The sequence below is a fragment of the Aquarana catesbeiana genome, linkage group LG02 (genome assembly GCF_042186555.1).
Source record: "Aquarana catesbeiana isolate 2022-GZ linkage group LG02, ASM4218655v1, whole genome shotgun sequence".
NCBI classification, from domain to species: domain Eukaryota; kingdom Metazoa; phylum Chordata; class Amphibia; order Anura; family Ranidae; genus Aquarana; species Aquarana catesbeiana.
Genome location: NC_133325.1, coordinates 321,572,293 through 321,585,352, shown reverse-complemented (window position 1 = coordinate 321,585,352; position 13,060 = coordinate 321,572,293). Strand labels below are relative to the sequence as shown.

At 47.3% G+C, this 13,060-nt stretch overlaps 1 protein-coding gene across 2 annotated transcripts in view; it reads right to left on the bottom strand.

Annotated features, from left to right (window-relative positions):
* Positions 1-1,731, bottom strand: part of TBC1D8 (TBC1 domain family member 8) — a 134,046-nt gene extending 132,315 nt beyond the window's left edge. For both annotated transcript variants that reach the window (XM_073614778.1, XM_073614779.1), the window contains exons 1-2: positions 1,577-1,731; positions 1,081-1,238 (exon numbers count right to left, since the gene is read on the bottom strand). In XM_073614778.1, the coding sequence (XP_073470879.1) occupies positions 1,081-1,207 (127 nt within the window). In that variant the 5' untranslated portion in view covers positions 1,208-1,238; positions 1,577-1,731. The remainder of the gene's footprint in view (positions 1-1,080; positions 1,239-1,576) is intronic.
* Positions 1,732-13,060: the final 11,329 nt, after the last annotated feature.

The window sequence follows — 13,060 nt, the reverse complement described above, 5'->3', positions numbered from 1 at the left end:
GGTGCAGTTGTCAGGTGTACCTCCTCCTAGTAGTGAGGTGCAGTTGTCAGGTGTACCTCCTCCTAGTAGTGAGGTGCAGTTGTCAGGTGTACCTCCTCCTAGTAGTGAGGTGCAGTTGTCAGGTGTACCTCCTCCTAGTAGTGAGGTGCAGTTGTCAGGTGTACCTCCTCCTAGCAGTGAGGTGCAGTTGTCAGGTGTACCTCCTCCTAGTAGTGAGGTGCAGTTGTCAGGTGTACCTCCTCCTAGTAGTGAGGTGCAGTTGTCAGGTGTACCTCCTCCTAGTAGTGAGGTGCAGTTGTCAGGTGTACCTCCTCCTAGTAGTGAGGTGCAGTTGTCAGGTGTACCTCCTCCTAGCAGTGAGGTGCAGTTGTCAGGTGTACCTCCTCCTAGTAGTGAGGTGCAGTTGTCAGGTGTACCTCCTCCTAGCAGTGAGGTGCAGTTGTCAGGTGTACCTCCTCCTAGCAGTGAGGTGCAGTTGTCAGGTGTACCTCCTCCTAGCAGTGAGGTGCAGTTGTCAGGTGTACCTCCTCCTAGCAGTGAGGTGCAGTTGTGAGGTGTACCTCCTCCTAGTAGTGAGGTGCAGTTGTCAGGTGTACCCCCTCCTAGTAGTGAGGTGCAGTTGTCAGGTGTACCCCCTCCTAGTAGTGAGGTGCAGTTGTCAGGTGTACCTCCTCCTAGCAGTGAGGTGCAGTTGTGAGGTGTACCTCCTCCTAGTAGTGAGGTGCAGTTGTCAGGTGTACCTCCTCCTAGCAGTGAGGTGCAGTTGTGAGGTGTACCTCCTCCTAGTAGTGAGGTGCAGTTGTGAGGTGTACCTCCTCCTAGTAGTGAGGTGCAGTTGTCAGGTGTACCCCCTCCTAGTAGTGAGGTGCAGTTGTCAGGTGTACCTCCTCCTAGCAGTGAGGTGCAGTTGTGAGGTGTACCTCCTCCTAGCATTGAGGTGCAGTTGTGAGGTGTACCTTCTCCTAGTAGTGAGGTGCAGTTGTGAGGTGTACCTCCTCCTAGTAGTGAGGTGCAGTTGTCAGGTGTACCTCCTCCTAGCAGTGAGGAAGTTTCTATGTGTCCGGCCTATGTTGGACTTACCGGTGAACTTGGCCGCGCTGTCCCCATGTCCTCGGCGGCGCTGTAGGATGAAGTACTGGTTGGACTTGTGTGTGACCCACAACCGCAGCGCGTTCTTCAGCAGAACCTCCTCAGGCTTCAGCCACATCCTGTCCGCCCGTGTCACAGCCGCTTCATTCCTGCACAGGGGACACCATGGTGAGAGCACAGCCCGGCACGGTTCCCATTCCCATCGGAGAGGATAGGGGAGTGTCCCTTGATGATCGGAGCCCGCACAACTCTATTGTGATCATACGGCGGCGGAGGAAGGGCTGTCACAGGCTGTGTTCAGGTGGCCAGCGATGGCACCTCAGTCCGCCGCCGTACGATCCTTACTTTCCCTCATCGTGCTATCCGAGAGATGTGTGCTTCCTCCTTTGTCATCATACCACCACCCCTCCCTGCCGATCTCCTCATACATGACTCCTGCCGATCTCCTCATACATGACTCCTGCCGCATCGATCGGCGGCTTCTCACCTGCTCTCCTTGACGTGCACACAGCCCGGATCTGTCTTGTTGTCTTTGCCTCACTCACAGCACATAACAGTTCCGGCATCCAGAGAGGAAGTTCATCCCAGCCAGCCCCGTACATCCTTCCTCGTCCTGCCTCATCCACACACAACACCTTCCTGCAATCACTGCTCGGAGGAGATCAGCTCAGACCCATGTACTATTATTGTGGATGAGGCTTCTCCTCATTCCCAGGGAGATCAGCTCAGACCCATGTACTATGATTGTAGATGAGGCTTCTCCTAGGGAGATCAGCTCAGACCCATGTACTATTATTGTAGATGAGGCTTCTCCTAGGGAGATCAGCTCAGACCCATGTACTATGATTGTAGATGAGGCTTCTCCTAGGGAGATCAGCTCAGACCCATGTACTATGATTGTAGATGAGGCTTCTCCTAGAGAGATCAGCTCAGACCCATGTACTATTATTGTAGATGAGGCTTCTCCTAGAGAGATCAGCTCAGACCCATGTACTATTATTGTGGATGAGGCTTCTCCTAATTCCCAGTGAGATCAGCTCAGACCCATGTACTATGATTGTAGATGAGGCTTCTCCTCATTCCCAGGGAGATCAGCTCAGTCCCATGTACTATGATTGTAGATGAGGCTTCTCCTAGGGAGATCAGCTCAGACCCATGTACTATTATTGTAGATGAGGCTTCTCCTCATTCACAGGGAGATCAGCTCAGACCCATGTACTATGATTGCAGATGAGGCTTCTCCTCATTCCCAGGGAGATCAGCTCAGACCCATGTACTATTATTGTGGATGAGGCTTCTCCTCATTCCCAGGGAGATCAGCTCAGACCCATGTACTATTATTGTAGATGAGGCTTCTCCTCATTCCCAGGGAGATCAGCTCAGTCCCATGTACTATGATTGTAGATGAGGCTTCTCATTCCCAGGGAGATCAGCTCAGACCCATGTACTATTATTGTAGACGAGGCTTCTCTTCATTCCCAGGGAGATCAGCTCAGAGCCATGTACTATTATTGTAGATGAGGCTTCTCCTAGGAAGATCAGCTCAGACCCATGTACTATTATTGTAGATGAGGCTTCTCCTCATTACCAGGGAGATCAGCTCAGACCCATGTACTATTATTGTAGATGAGGCTTCTCCTCAATACCAGGGAGATCAGCTCAGACCCATGTACGATTATCGTAGATGAGGCTTCTCCTCATTCCCAGGGAGATCAGCTCAGAGCCATGTACTATTATTGTAGATGAGGCTTCTCCTAGGGAGATCAGCTCAGAGTCAGACCCATGTACTATTATTGTAGATGAGGCTTCGCTTCATTGTCATGGAGATCAGCTCAGAGCCATGTACTATTATTGTAGATGAGGCTTTGCCTCATTCCCAAGGAGATAGCCATGTACTATTATTGTAGATGAGGCTTCTCCTCATTCCTAGGGAGATCAGCCTAGACCCATGTACTATTATTGTAGATGAGGCTTCTCCTCATTCCCAGGGAGATCAGCTCAGACCCATGTACTATTATTGTAGATGAGGCTTCTCCTCATTCCTAGGGAGATCAGCCTAGACCCATGTACTATGATTGTAGATGAGGCTTCTCCTCATTCCCAGGGAGATCAGCTCAGAGCCATGTACTATTATTGAAGATAAGGCATCTCCTCATTCCTAGGGAGATCAGCCTAGACCCATGTAATATGATTTTAGATGAAGCTTCTCCTCTTTCCCAGGGGGATCAGCTCAGACCCATGTACTATTATTGTAGATGAGGCTTCTCCTAATTCCCAGGGAGATCAGCTCAGACCCATGTACTATTATTGTAGATGAGGCTTCTCCTCATTCCCAGGGAGATCAGCTCAGACCCATGTACTATGATTGTAGATGAGGCTTCTCCTTATTCCCAGGGAGATCAGCTCAGTCCCATGTACTATGATTGTAGATAAGGCTTCTCATTCCCAGGGAGATCAGCTCAGACCCATGTACTATTATTGTGGATGAGGCTTCTCCTCATTCCTAGGGAGATCAGCTCAGACCCATGTACTATTATTGTAGATGAGGCTTCTCCTCATTCCCAGGGAGTTCAGCTCAGACCCATGTACTACTATTGTAGATGAGCCTTCTCCTCATTCCCAGGGAGATCAGCCTAGACCCATGTACTATTGTTGTAGATGAGGCTTCTCCTCATTCCCAGGGAGATCAGCTCAGACCCATGTACTATTATTGTAGCTGAGGCTTCTCCTCATTCCCAGGGAGATCAGCTCAGAGCCATGTACTATTATTGTAGATGAGGCTTCTCCTCATTCCCAGGGAGATCAGCTTAGACCCATGTACTATTATTGTAGATGAGGCTTTGCCTCATTCCCAAGGAGATAGTCATGTACTATTATTGTAGATGAGGCTTCTCCTCATTCCTAGGAAGATCAGCCTAGACCCATGTACTATGATTGTGGATGAGGCTTCTCCTCATTCCCAGGGAGATCAGCTCAGACCCATGTACTATTATTGGAGATAAGGCTTCTCCTCATTCCTAGGGAGATCAACCTAGACCCATGTACTATGATTGTAGATAAAGCTTCTCCTCATTCCCAGGGAGATGAGCTCAGACACATGTACTATTATGGTAGACAAGGCTTCACCTCATTCCCTGGGAGATCAACAACCTTTTATTTTTTTAATAAATACTGGACGTCAGTGCCCCCCACCGTCCAATTAGATATCACCTTATATTAATTGAAAAATGAATGGCTGCAGTGCCAAGTGAGTGCCCTTCTGTGGTCAGAAAAGAAGCCACTTACACAGGGCCCAGAAAATGACAGCTACCACTATAGTTGCGCTGACTATTTCAGTGATTTCCAACTTTTCCAGTGGCCCATCAGGTATAAGATATACATAGTCTGGGTCTTGAGTTTCAAAGATGACCATTCACAATTCTTTTAATTTATATTCATGAGCATTCAGTCCTAATGCTGAACTCCAGGCAAATATAAAAGTAACAGACTATGCAGCAAAAAAATACACATACATAATATATATTTCTTGCTATTACCATAATAAGCTCTCCTGTGCCGGCGATTGCAGCTATACCACATACATATGTTATTTCTTGTTTGTACCCAGAAACAATAGTGTGCATTTTGTTATTGACCATTGACCCTGACCTTAACTCTGATCTGACCTGAACTCTTGACCCCCCTAATCTACCTACTTTTGTTTTTTTTGTACACACATTGTTTTTGTTTACATTTTCCTCTCTAGTAGGAGAAAAAAGATACAAAGTATCATTCTCTCCATCCAAGAGGAGAAAAAAACACAGGGGCAGGCTGCACAGTGACTGATCACTTTGATAGCCAGTCAGAGGCCATCACAGTGATCAGGAACTGGGCTTAGCGAGAGCCCGATCCCTGTTCTGGGAGAACACTTCCAGCTCAAACACATGCACGCATATGTAGCAATAACTCTCGGTGGAGCTGCTGGTTTAAGCGGGCTTGTTACCCTCACTCTCGACACCTCTGTTTCACCGGCACCGGGTCTAGGGTACCGTTGAGTTTACCTCTGGACGATATAAGCACCAAACACTTGAGTAGGTTTTCCAATGCTTTAATAAAACGAACTAGGGAAGTAGCAGGAAAGAGGTAGTAGGAAAGCTGCAGGGAAGCTCAAATACCTTTCTATTGTATTTCTTCAGAACATTCTTTGTAATTGAACACTTGCAATTGAATAGTCCCCCTTTCGTAGGATTTAATCTTTGCCCGCCTGGTTAGACATCTCTCACTTGCCTAGCAGCCAGCACGTAGCACGAACAAAAGTCTCTGCCACAGACTTATCTGGAATAAAACCCATACGATCCTCTGCCACAGGATGTATTGGTTTGTGATGAATGTCAGATACAGTATTTGGACCTTTAAGCCAACTCGGCAGTACTATACTTTAAGATTACTTCGGAATGCGTCCTCCAACCGAGTCACCAGGCCCCTCTCCAGACCAGCACTCTGCATGATCCTTCCATGACAGGTCCTCCCCTGGGATCTTCTCGGTTGTCCAGCTTCTTCACTCTGGATAGACAGCTCAGGACCATTCCTCCGCTGCTGTGGTAGGCCCCAGACAGGCTTCTGGGCCCACCCACACGCCCCAGCGACTCGGGCCTCCGGAACGGAGGACCACAAGGTTGTATTCCTAGTGCATACCTGTCGGCCAGGAGGGACAGCAGGTGGCTGAAAAAAAACCCTAAAACATGGCGTCTGTCCCATAAATACCCTCTCCCAGAATGCAACTCGGAGGACCACCTCCACCGAACCATCTCCGGGACAGAGGAGCACTCATTCGCTTCAACACGTTTCTTTTCCAATACCTGCCGATGGTGACAACGACACCCACCGGCACAATGTGGAACTGGATGCAACGTCAGCCAAGCTGGAACAGAGGCGAATCTAACTTCCTATAATAAGCGACCCACTAAATTTACCTATCAGCGGTAGATAAAAATCTACCAGCGCTACACATATATACAGCCTCAAGGAAAAAGACCCACTTCTGTGGGGCCGCATATACGTGTACTTATGGTGGGAAGCAGTTAATAAAAATATCTTTCTCTTAAAGAGGAACACTAACCTATCTAGCCCTGTAAGGGCTCGATAACAAAACAAAATAGATAACAAAGATAGCAAAAGTGAGTACATCCCTCACATTTTTGTAAATATTTTATTATATCTTTTCATGTGACAACACTGAGGAAATGACACTTTGCTACAATGTAAAGGAGTGAGTGTACAGCTTGTATAACAGTGTACATTTACTGTCCCCTCAAAATAACTCAACATACATCCATTAAAGAGAAAGTAAACCCCGATGAGTTTACTTCCTCTTTTGCTCCCTGCAAGGCCTGCAAATGAAAAGCGTAAATCGCTAGTATGCATCGCATACTAGCCCATTATATGAAACTTATCTGCAAACGAAACCTGCGCTGTCCCCTGAGCAGGCCACGTCCATCTTCGCCCCTCTTCCTTCCGGGGCCACGGACTCGGCTCTTTGACTGGCCGGAGTCGGGTGACGTCACTCTCGCACATCCGTGCGGGAGCCGCCCGTCATGGCACATGCTGGGGGAAGAAACGGCACGGTGGACCGTTTCTTCACATCGCATGCGCCAATTATGACATTGGCACACTACAAGTGAAATATCTCCTAAATGGCGCACGTTTAGGAGATATTTCCACTACCTATAGGTAAGCCTTATTCTAGGCTTACCTATAGGTAAAAGTCACCAATAAGGATTTACAACCACTTTAATGTCTAAACTGCTGGCAACAAATGTGAGTACACCCCTAAGTGAAAATGTCCAAATTTGGCCCAATTTTCCATTTTTCCTCCATGGAGTCATGTGACTCATTAGTATTACAAGGTCTCAGGTGTGAATGAGGAGCAGGTGTGTTAAATTTGGTGTTACCGCCCTCACTCTCTCATACTGGTCATTGGAAGTTCAACATGGTACTTTATGGCAAAAAACTCTCTGAGGATCTGAAAAAAAAATGTGTTGCTCTACATAAAGATGGCCTAGGATATAAGAAGATTGCCAAGACCCTGAAACAGCTGCAGCACGGTGGCCAAGACCATACAGCAGTTTAACAGGACAGGTTCCACTCAGAACAGGCCTCGCAATGGTCGACCAAAGAAGTTGAGTGCACGTGCTCAGCGTCATATCCAGAGGTTGTTTTTGGGAAATAGACATATGAGTACTGCCAGCATTGCTGTAGAGGTTGAAGGGGTGGTGGGTCAGCTTGTCAGTGCTCAGACCATATGCCGCACACTGCATCAAATTGGTCTGCATAGCTGTCGTCCCAGAAGGAAGCATCTTCTAAAGATGGTGCATAAGAAAGCCCACAAACAGTTTGTTGAAGACAAGCAGACTAAGGACATGGTTAACTGGAACCATGTCCCGTGGTCTGATAAGACCAAGATAAACATATTTGGTTCAGATAGTGTCAAGCATGTGTGGCGGCAACTAGGTGAGGAGTACAAAGACAAGTGTGTCTTGACTACAGTCAGGCATGGTGGTGGGAGTGTCATGGTCTGGGGCTACATGAGTGCTGCCGCCACTGGGGAAGCTACAGTTCATTGAGGGAACTATGAATGCCAACATGTACTGTGACATACTGAAGCAGAGCATGATCCCCTCGCTTCGGGGGCCACAGGGCAGTATTCCAACATGATAATGACCCCAAACACACCTCCAAGACGACCACTGTCTTGCTAAAGAAGCTGAGGGTAAAGGTGATAGACTGGCCAAGCATGTCTCCAGACCTAAACCCTATTGAGCATCTGTGGGGAATCCTCAAACGGAAGGTGGAGGAGCACAAGGTCTCCAACATCCACCATGAGGAAGAGGACTCCAGTGGCAACCTGTGAAGCTCTGGTGAAGTCCATGCCCAAGAGGGTAAAGGCAGTGCTGGAAAATAATGTTGACCACACAAAATATTGACACTTTGGGCCCAATGTGGACATTTTCACTTAGGGGTGTACTCACTTTTGTGGCCAGAGGTTTAGACATTAATGGCTGTTTGTTTAGTTATTTTGAGGGGACAGCAAATTTACACTGTTATACAAGCTGTACACTCACTACTTTACAGTGTAGCAAAGTGTCATTTCTTCAGTGTTGTCACATGAAAAGATATAATAAAATATTTACAAAAATGTGAGGGGTGTACTCACGTTTGTGAGATACTGTACCTTTTCTGAAGCTCGATCTCCACGAGCGGAAGCTCTGCAGAGGACATGGCCGACAATGACTGTGAAATGAATGGGATGTGACGTCACCCATAGACTTACTATGGGGCTTCCATTGTCGGATGTGTCCTTTGCACCCGTCTCCACAGCAAAGCCGCAGCTGACAGCTCAGCGTGGGATCGGGTCGGATCAGCTTGAAAAAAGGTGCAAAATTTTAAAAAAATGGCTCTGTCAGCAAAAGGAAAGGATAAATTGTACTTGAACAAGTGATAGGAAAATATTTATTTTTTGACTGGGTGGTAGTTAGCCCAGTTTTGATTAGTATAGTTGTGCATTTGGTTCCTCCCTAAGCTCAGTGGGTTTGTAGTTACTCACTGTTGTCAGTAGGTTTTACTTTATTAAGTTTCCCTACCAGAGTTATGAATGGATGAAGGACCACAGGGGGCACCTTTGGACAACAGCATTGGCAGTCAGTGATGTCAAACCTTGGCACCCCAGATGTTTTGGAACTACATTTCCCATGATGCTCATGGACTCTGTGGTGTAGTTGAGCATCCTGAGAAATGTAGTTCCAAATCATCTGGGGTGCCAAGTTCACCATCACTGGTAGTGGAAGGTTAATGTTAGATGGACTAGCAGAAATACTAACACATTGAAGCTAAACTCCAGCCAATACTTTATAATTAGTGGCAGTGTTTTTCTTTTGGAATAAAGGCTAAAAACTGATCATTGTAAGCGCCCTTGCTAGTGTTAAATGGTTTGCCTCATCTCTGTAATGGATTCATTCTGCTGAAGAGCTTGTTCTTTTTAAAAAACTTAGAGGCTTGATCACCAGATGAAAATACAAGAAAGAAAGCCTAAAAAGAAAACAGTGCAGCATGGAAGGAAACACATGCAAACTTTGTGTAGTGTCCTGGCCAGTATTTAACCACTTGCCACCCGCCATATAGCAATATGATGGCGGCAAAGTGGTTTAGTTATCCTGATCGGACGTCACATGACGTGATCAGGATAACAAGCCGGCGGGCAGTGCGGAGATCGGAGGTGCTGTGTGTCAGTCTGACACACCGCAACTCTGATCGTGGTATGGAGCCTCTGACAGAGGCTTCTTACCACATGATCAGCTGTGACCAATCACAGCTAATCATCGCATAAACCAGGAAGTGCCAGTAAACGGCTTTCCTCCATTCACGCTGACAGGGAGAGCCAATCGGCGGCTCTCCCTGTCGGGGGGGGAGGGGGTGTCTGTGCTGATAATCAGCACATTGATCATCAGTTCAGCTCCCATCAGATGTGTCGATCAGCTGCCAATCGGTGCCCATCACCTGCCAGTGCCCGTAAAAGTGGCAATCAGTACCCACAACAGTGCCAATCAGTGCCCCATCAGTAATGCCTGTCAGTGCCCTTCAGATGCCACTCAGTAATGCCTGTAAGTAGCTCCTCTTCAGTGCTGCCTATCCAGTGCCACCTATCTGTGCCCTCTATCAGTGCCCATCAGTCTTTTCTTTCAAAATTGTCGGTCTTTTTTTGTTTATAGCGCAAAAAATAAAAACTGCAGAAGTGACCGAATACCACCAAAATAAAGCTCTATTTGTGGGAAGAAAACGATAAAAATTTAGTTTGGGTACAGTGTTGCATGACCGCACAATTGTCATTCAAAGTGCGACAGCGCTGAAAGCTGAAAATTGTTCTGGGCAGGAAGGGGGAATGCCTGGTATTGAAGTGGTTAAACTGAGGACCCCAGTGCTGCAAAGCAGGAGTGCTAATCACTAAGCCACCTTTCTTCCATGTTTGGCTGATTCCATAATAGCTGCCCATGCTTCCTAACTGCAAAATGGTTAGAAAGTGAGCTATTCTGGCCTTTGCTGAATGCATGATTTAGGCCTCATTCATATGGGGGTTGTGGCCTGTACAGCATGAATTGGCTGGCTGCATCCACTCGGTATCAACAGGAGATAAAGGGGAAGAATGGGGGGGAGAAAAGATGTTGTTTGCCTGAAGGCTTTCACCACTCCAGGCAGTGCTGTGACTTGGCCTAGGGCGGCACTTTGAGGGGCGTGGCAAAAAAGCTGCTCCCCCACCCCACAAAAAAAGCCCTCCATCTCCCCCTGAGTCCTGGCTCCTGCACAAATACAGTGCCCGGCGGCCGGCGGCTTATGGGGCGGACTGGGCAGTGACTGACACCAGTTATGGAGTGTACTCGGCCGGGGGAGGGACTGGCGCCCCATAAAGTGGTAAAAAGTTACTGGCAAAGGTGGTCTTGGCTCAGCTGTACTTAGCGGGGGCGAGCTCGGCTTCCCTCGGCTCCGGAAGGCTGGGGGAGCTGTGCTCGGGCGGGGGGAGGCGGTCTCGGCTCGGGCAGGCTCGGCTCAGGCAGGCTCGGCTGTGCTCTTTCGGTTTCCCTTGGCTTGGGCGGGCTCGGCTGTGCTCTTTCAGTTTCCCTCAGCTCCGCTTCCCTCGGCTCAGGCGGGGGGGCAGTCTCAGCTCCCCTCGGCTCAGCTGTGCTCGGGTGGGGGAGGGGGGCAGTCTCCGCTCAATTGGGCTCGAGCAGAGAGGCGGTCTCAACTCCCCTCGGCTCGACTGTAGAACTCTTCAAAAGGACCTTTCAAGTGAAGGAGGCACCTTTGGAAAGCAGGGGCAAGGCTATGGGTACCACATTATTAAGAAAGGAAAACTTTAACAGATTGAGAAGTAGCACAGAAGGTAATTGTCAGCAGTAAAAATAGCAAAAGAATTAGGGTTTAATATCTCTTTGCATCTACAACAATCTTCAACCAGTCCATAGAAAAAAATTGAGCATCTCTTGATGTGTGAAGGAAGAGCTTCTTTGGCTAAATTATTTTGTTTAGGCAATGGGTCTGAAGATGTTCCATGGACAATGGTGTATCTACCGCAAGTCGTTGGCCTTGGGCGGCATTTTTCAGGGGGGTGTCGCCTGTCTTTTCATGGTTGTACCGGGATAATACCTGCAGGTGCAGGCATCACCCTGGTATCAGTCTTGTAATAGCAATCGGAACAGCTTACTAGCCACTCAATTGCTATTAAAAGCAGCAGGAAGGGATGTCCCCCCTCCCGCCGCCTTCAGTGGCTCTCTCAAGCTCTCCCATCCCACCGGCTTTTATCAGATGTTCGTAACAGTAAATCGGAAGCAATGACATGACATCACTTTCGGTTTACTCGGAAACCATTTTTACACATCTAAAGCATTCAAAAACACTGATCTTGGTGTTTTGAATGCTTTTAAATGCAGAGGAGGGATTTAGGGTCTTATAGACCCCCAGCTCTATCCATAAAGGGTACCTGTCACATGCCTATTGCTGTCACCAGGATGTTTACATTCCTGGTGACAGCAATAAATGTGATAAAAAAAATAAAGCAACAGTGTAAAAATAAAAAAATAAAGTAAATTAATAATAAAAAAAATTTGAAAGTGCCCTCATCCTCCGGCGCAAATGCGAACGCATATGTTGATCCCGCACGCACACAAACACTGATCATCCCATACATGTGAGGCATCTCCGCAAACATCAGATCATGGGCAGTAATTCTATATATGGCACTTGGGCAAACCATGTCTCAGGGTCTGAGGAGGAAGTCGCAGCTGTTCACTGTGAACGGCTGCAGCTTCCCTCTCAGACACTGAGACAAGAACGGTATACCGCGGCTGGGGTGGGACAAATTTAGATGGGGGGGGGGGGCGTCCGATTTTAGTCTTGCCTAGGGCAGCATAAAACCAAAATACACCACCGACTCCAGGGTAGAGGCTAAGATGGCCATGATACGTAAGGTCCATTCCCCCCTTTGGTCAGCCTGTAGATAGATGCTGTGTCAGCATATGGATGGTCGCTGACAAGGTCTGTCAGCGTGTTGCAGTGGTAATCTGGTATAGAGCGTCTATGCTGTAGGCATCCAGTCAGGTGTCAAGTTTACTGGCTACGGTAGCCCGTGAGTAAATTGCAAAACAGGCTTGTCCGACCAGTCCCTATGGAGATGGCGGTGCGGGGTTAACTCGCACTGTTGCTGGAACGCATGGTAAAGCGTGGGGCAGAGTTGGCACTGCCTACGTCAACGCATTTCGCACGCGTGACTGTGCGCTTCGTCAGGGTCTTATGAATGAGGCCTTAGTGCGATGTGCTGATTTAACCTATACTCTGTTGGAATACAGTAGGTCTTAGTACTCCTTTAACCTCTTCAGCCCGGTAGGTTTTACCCCCCTTAATGACCAGGCCATTTCTTGCGATACGGCACTGCGTTACTTTAACTGACAATTGCGCGGTCATGCGACGATGTACCCAAATACAAATGATATCCTTTTTTTCCTGCAAATATAGCTTTCTTTTGGTGGTATTTGATCATCATTTCGGTTTTTATTTTTGGCGCTATAAACTAAAGAGTGACACTTTTGAAAAAAAAAACAAACTTTTTTTTGACTTTCTGCTATAAAACATATCCAATTAAAAATTTTAAAAATCTAATTTCTTCACCAATTTAGGCCAATATATATTCTGCTACATATTTTTGGTAAAAAAAATCCCAATAATATATATTGATTGGTTTGTGCAAAAGTTATTGCGGCTACAAACTATGAGATAGATTTATAGCATTTTTTTCTTTTTTTTACTAGTAATGGTGGTGATCCGCGATTTTTAGCAGGACTGCGACACTTTGGCGGACAAATCTGACACACTTTTTTAGGGACCAGTGACACTAATACAGTAATCGGTGCTAAAAAATGCACTGTCACTGTACTAATGACACTGGCAA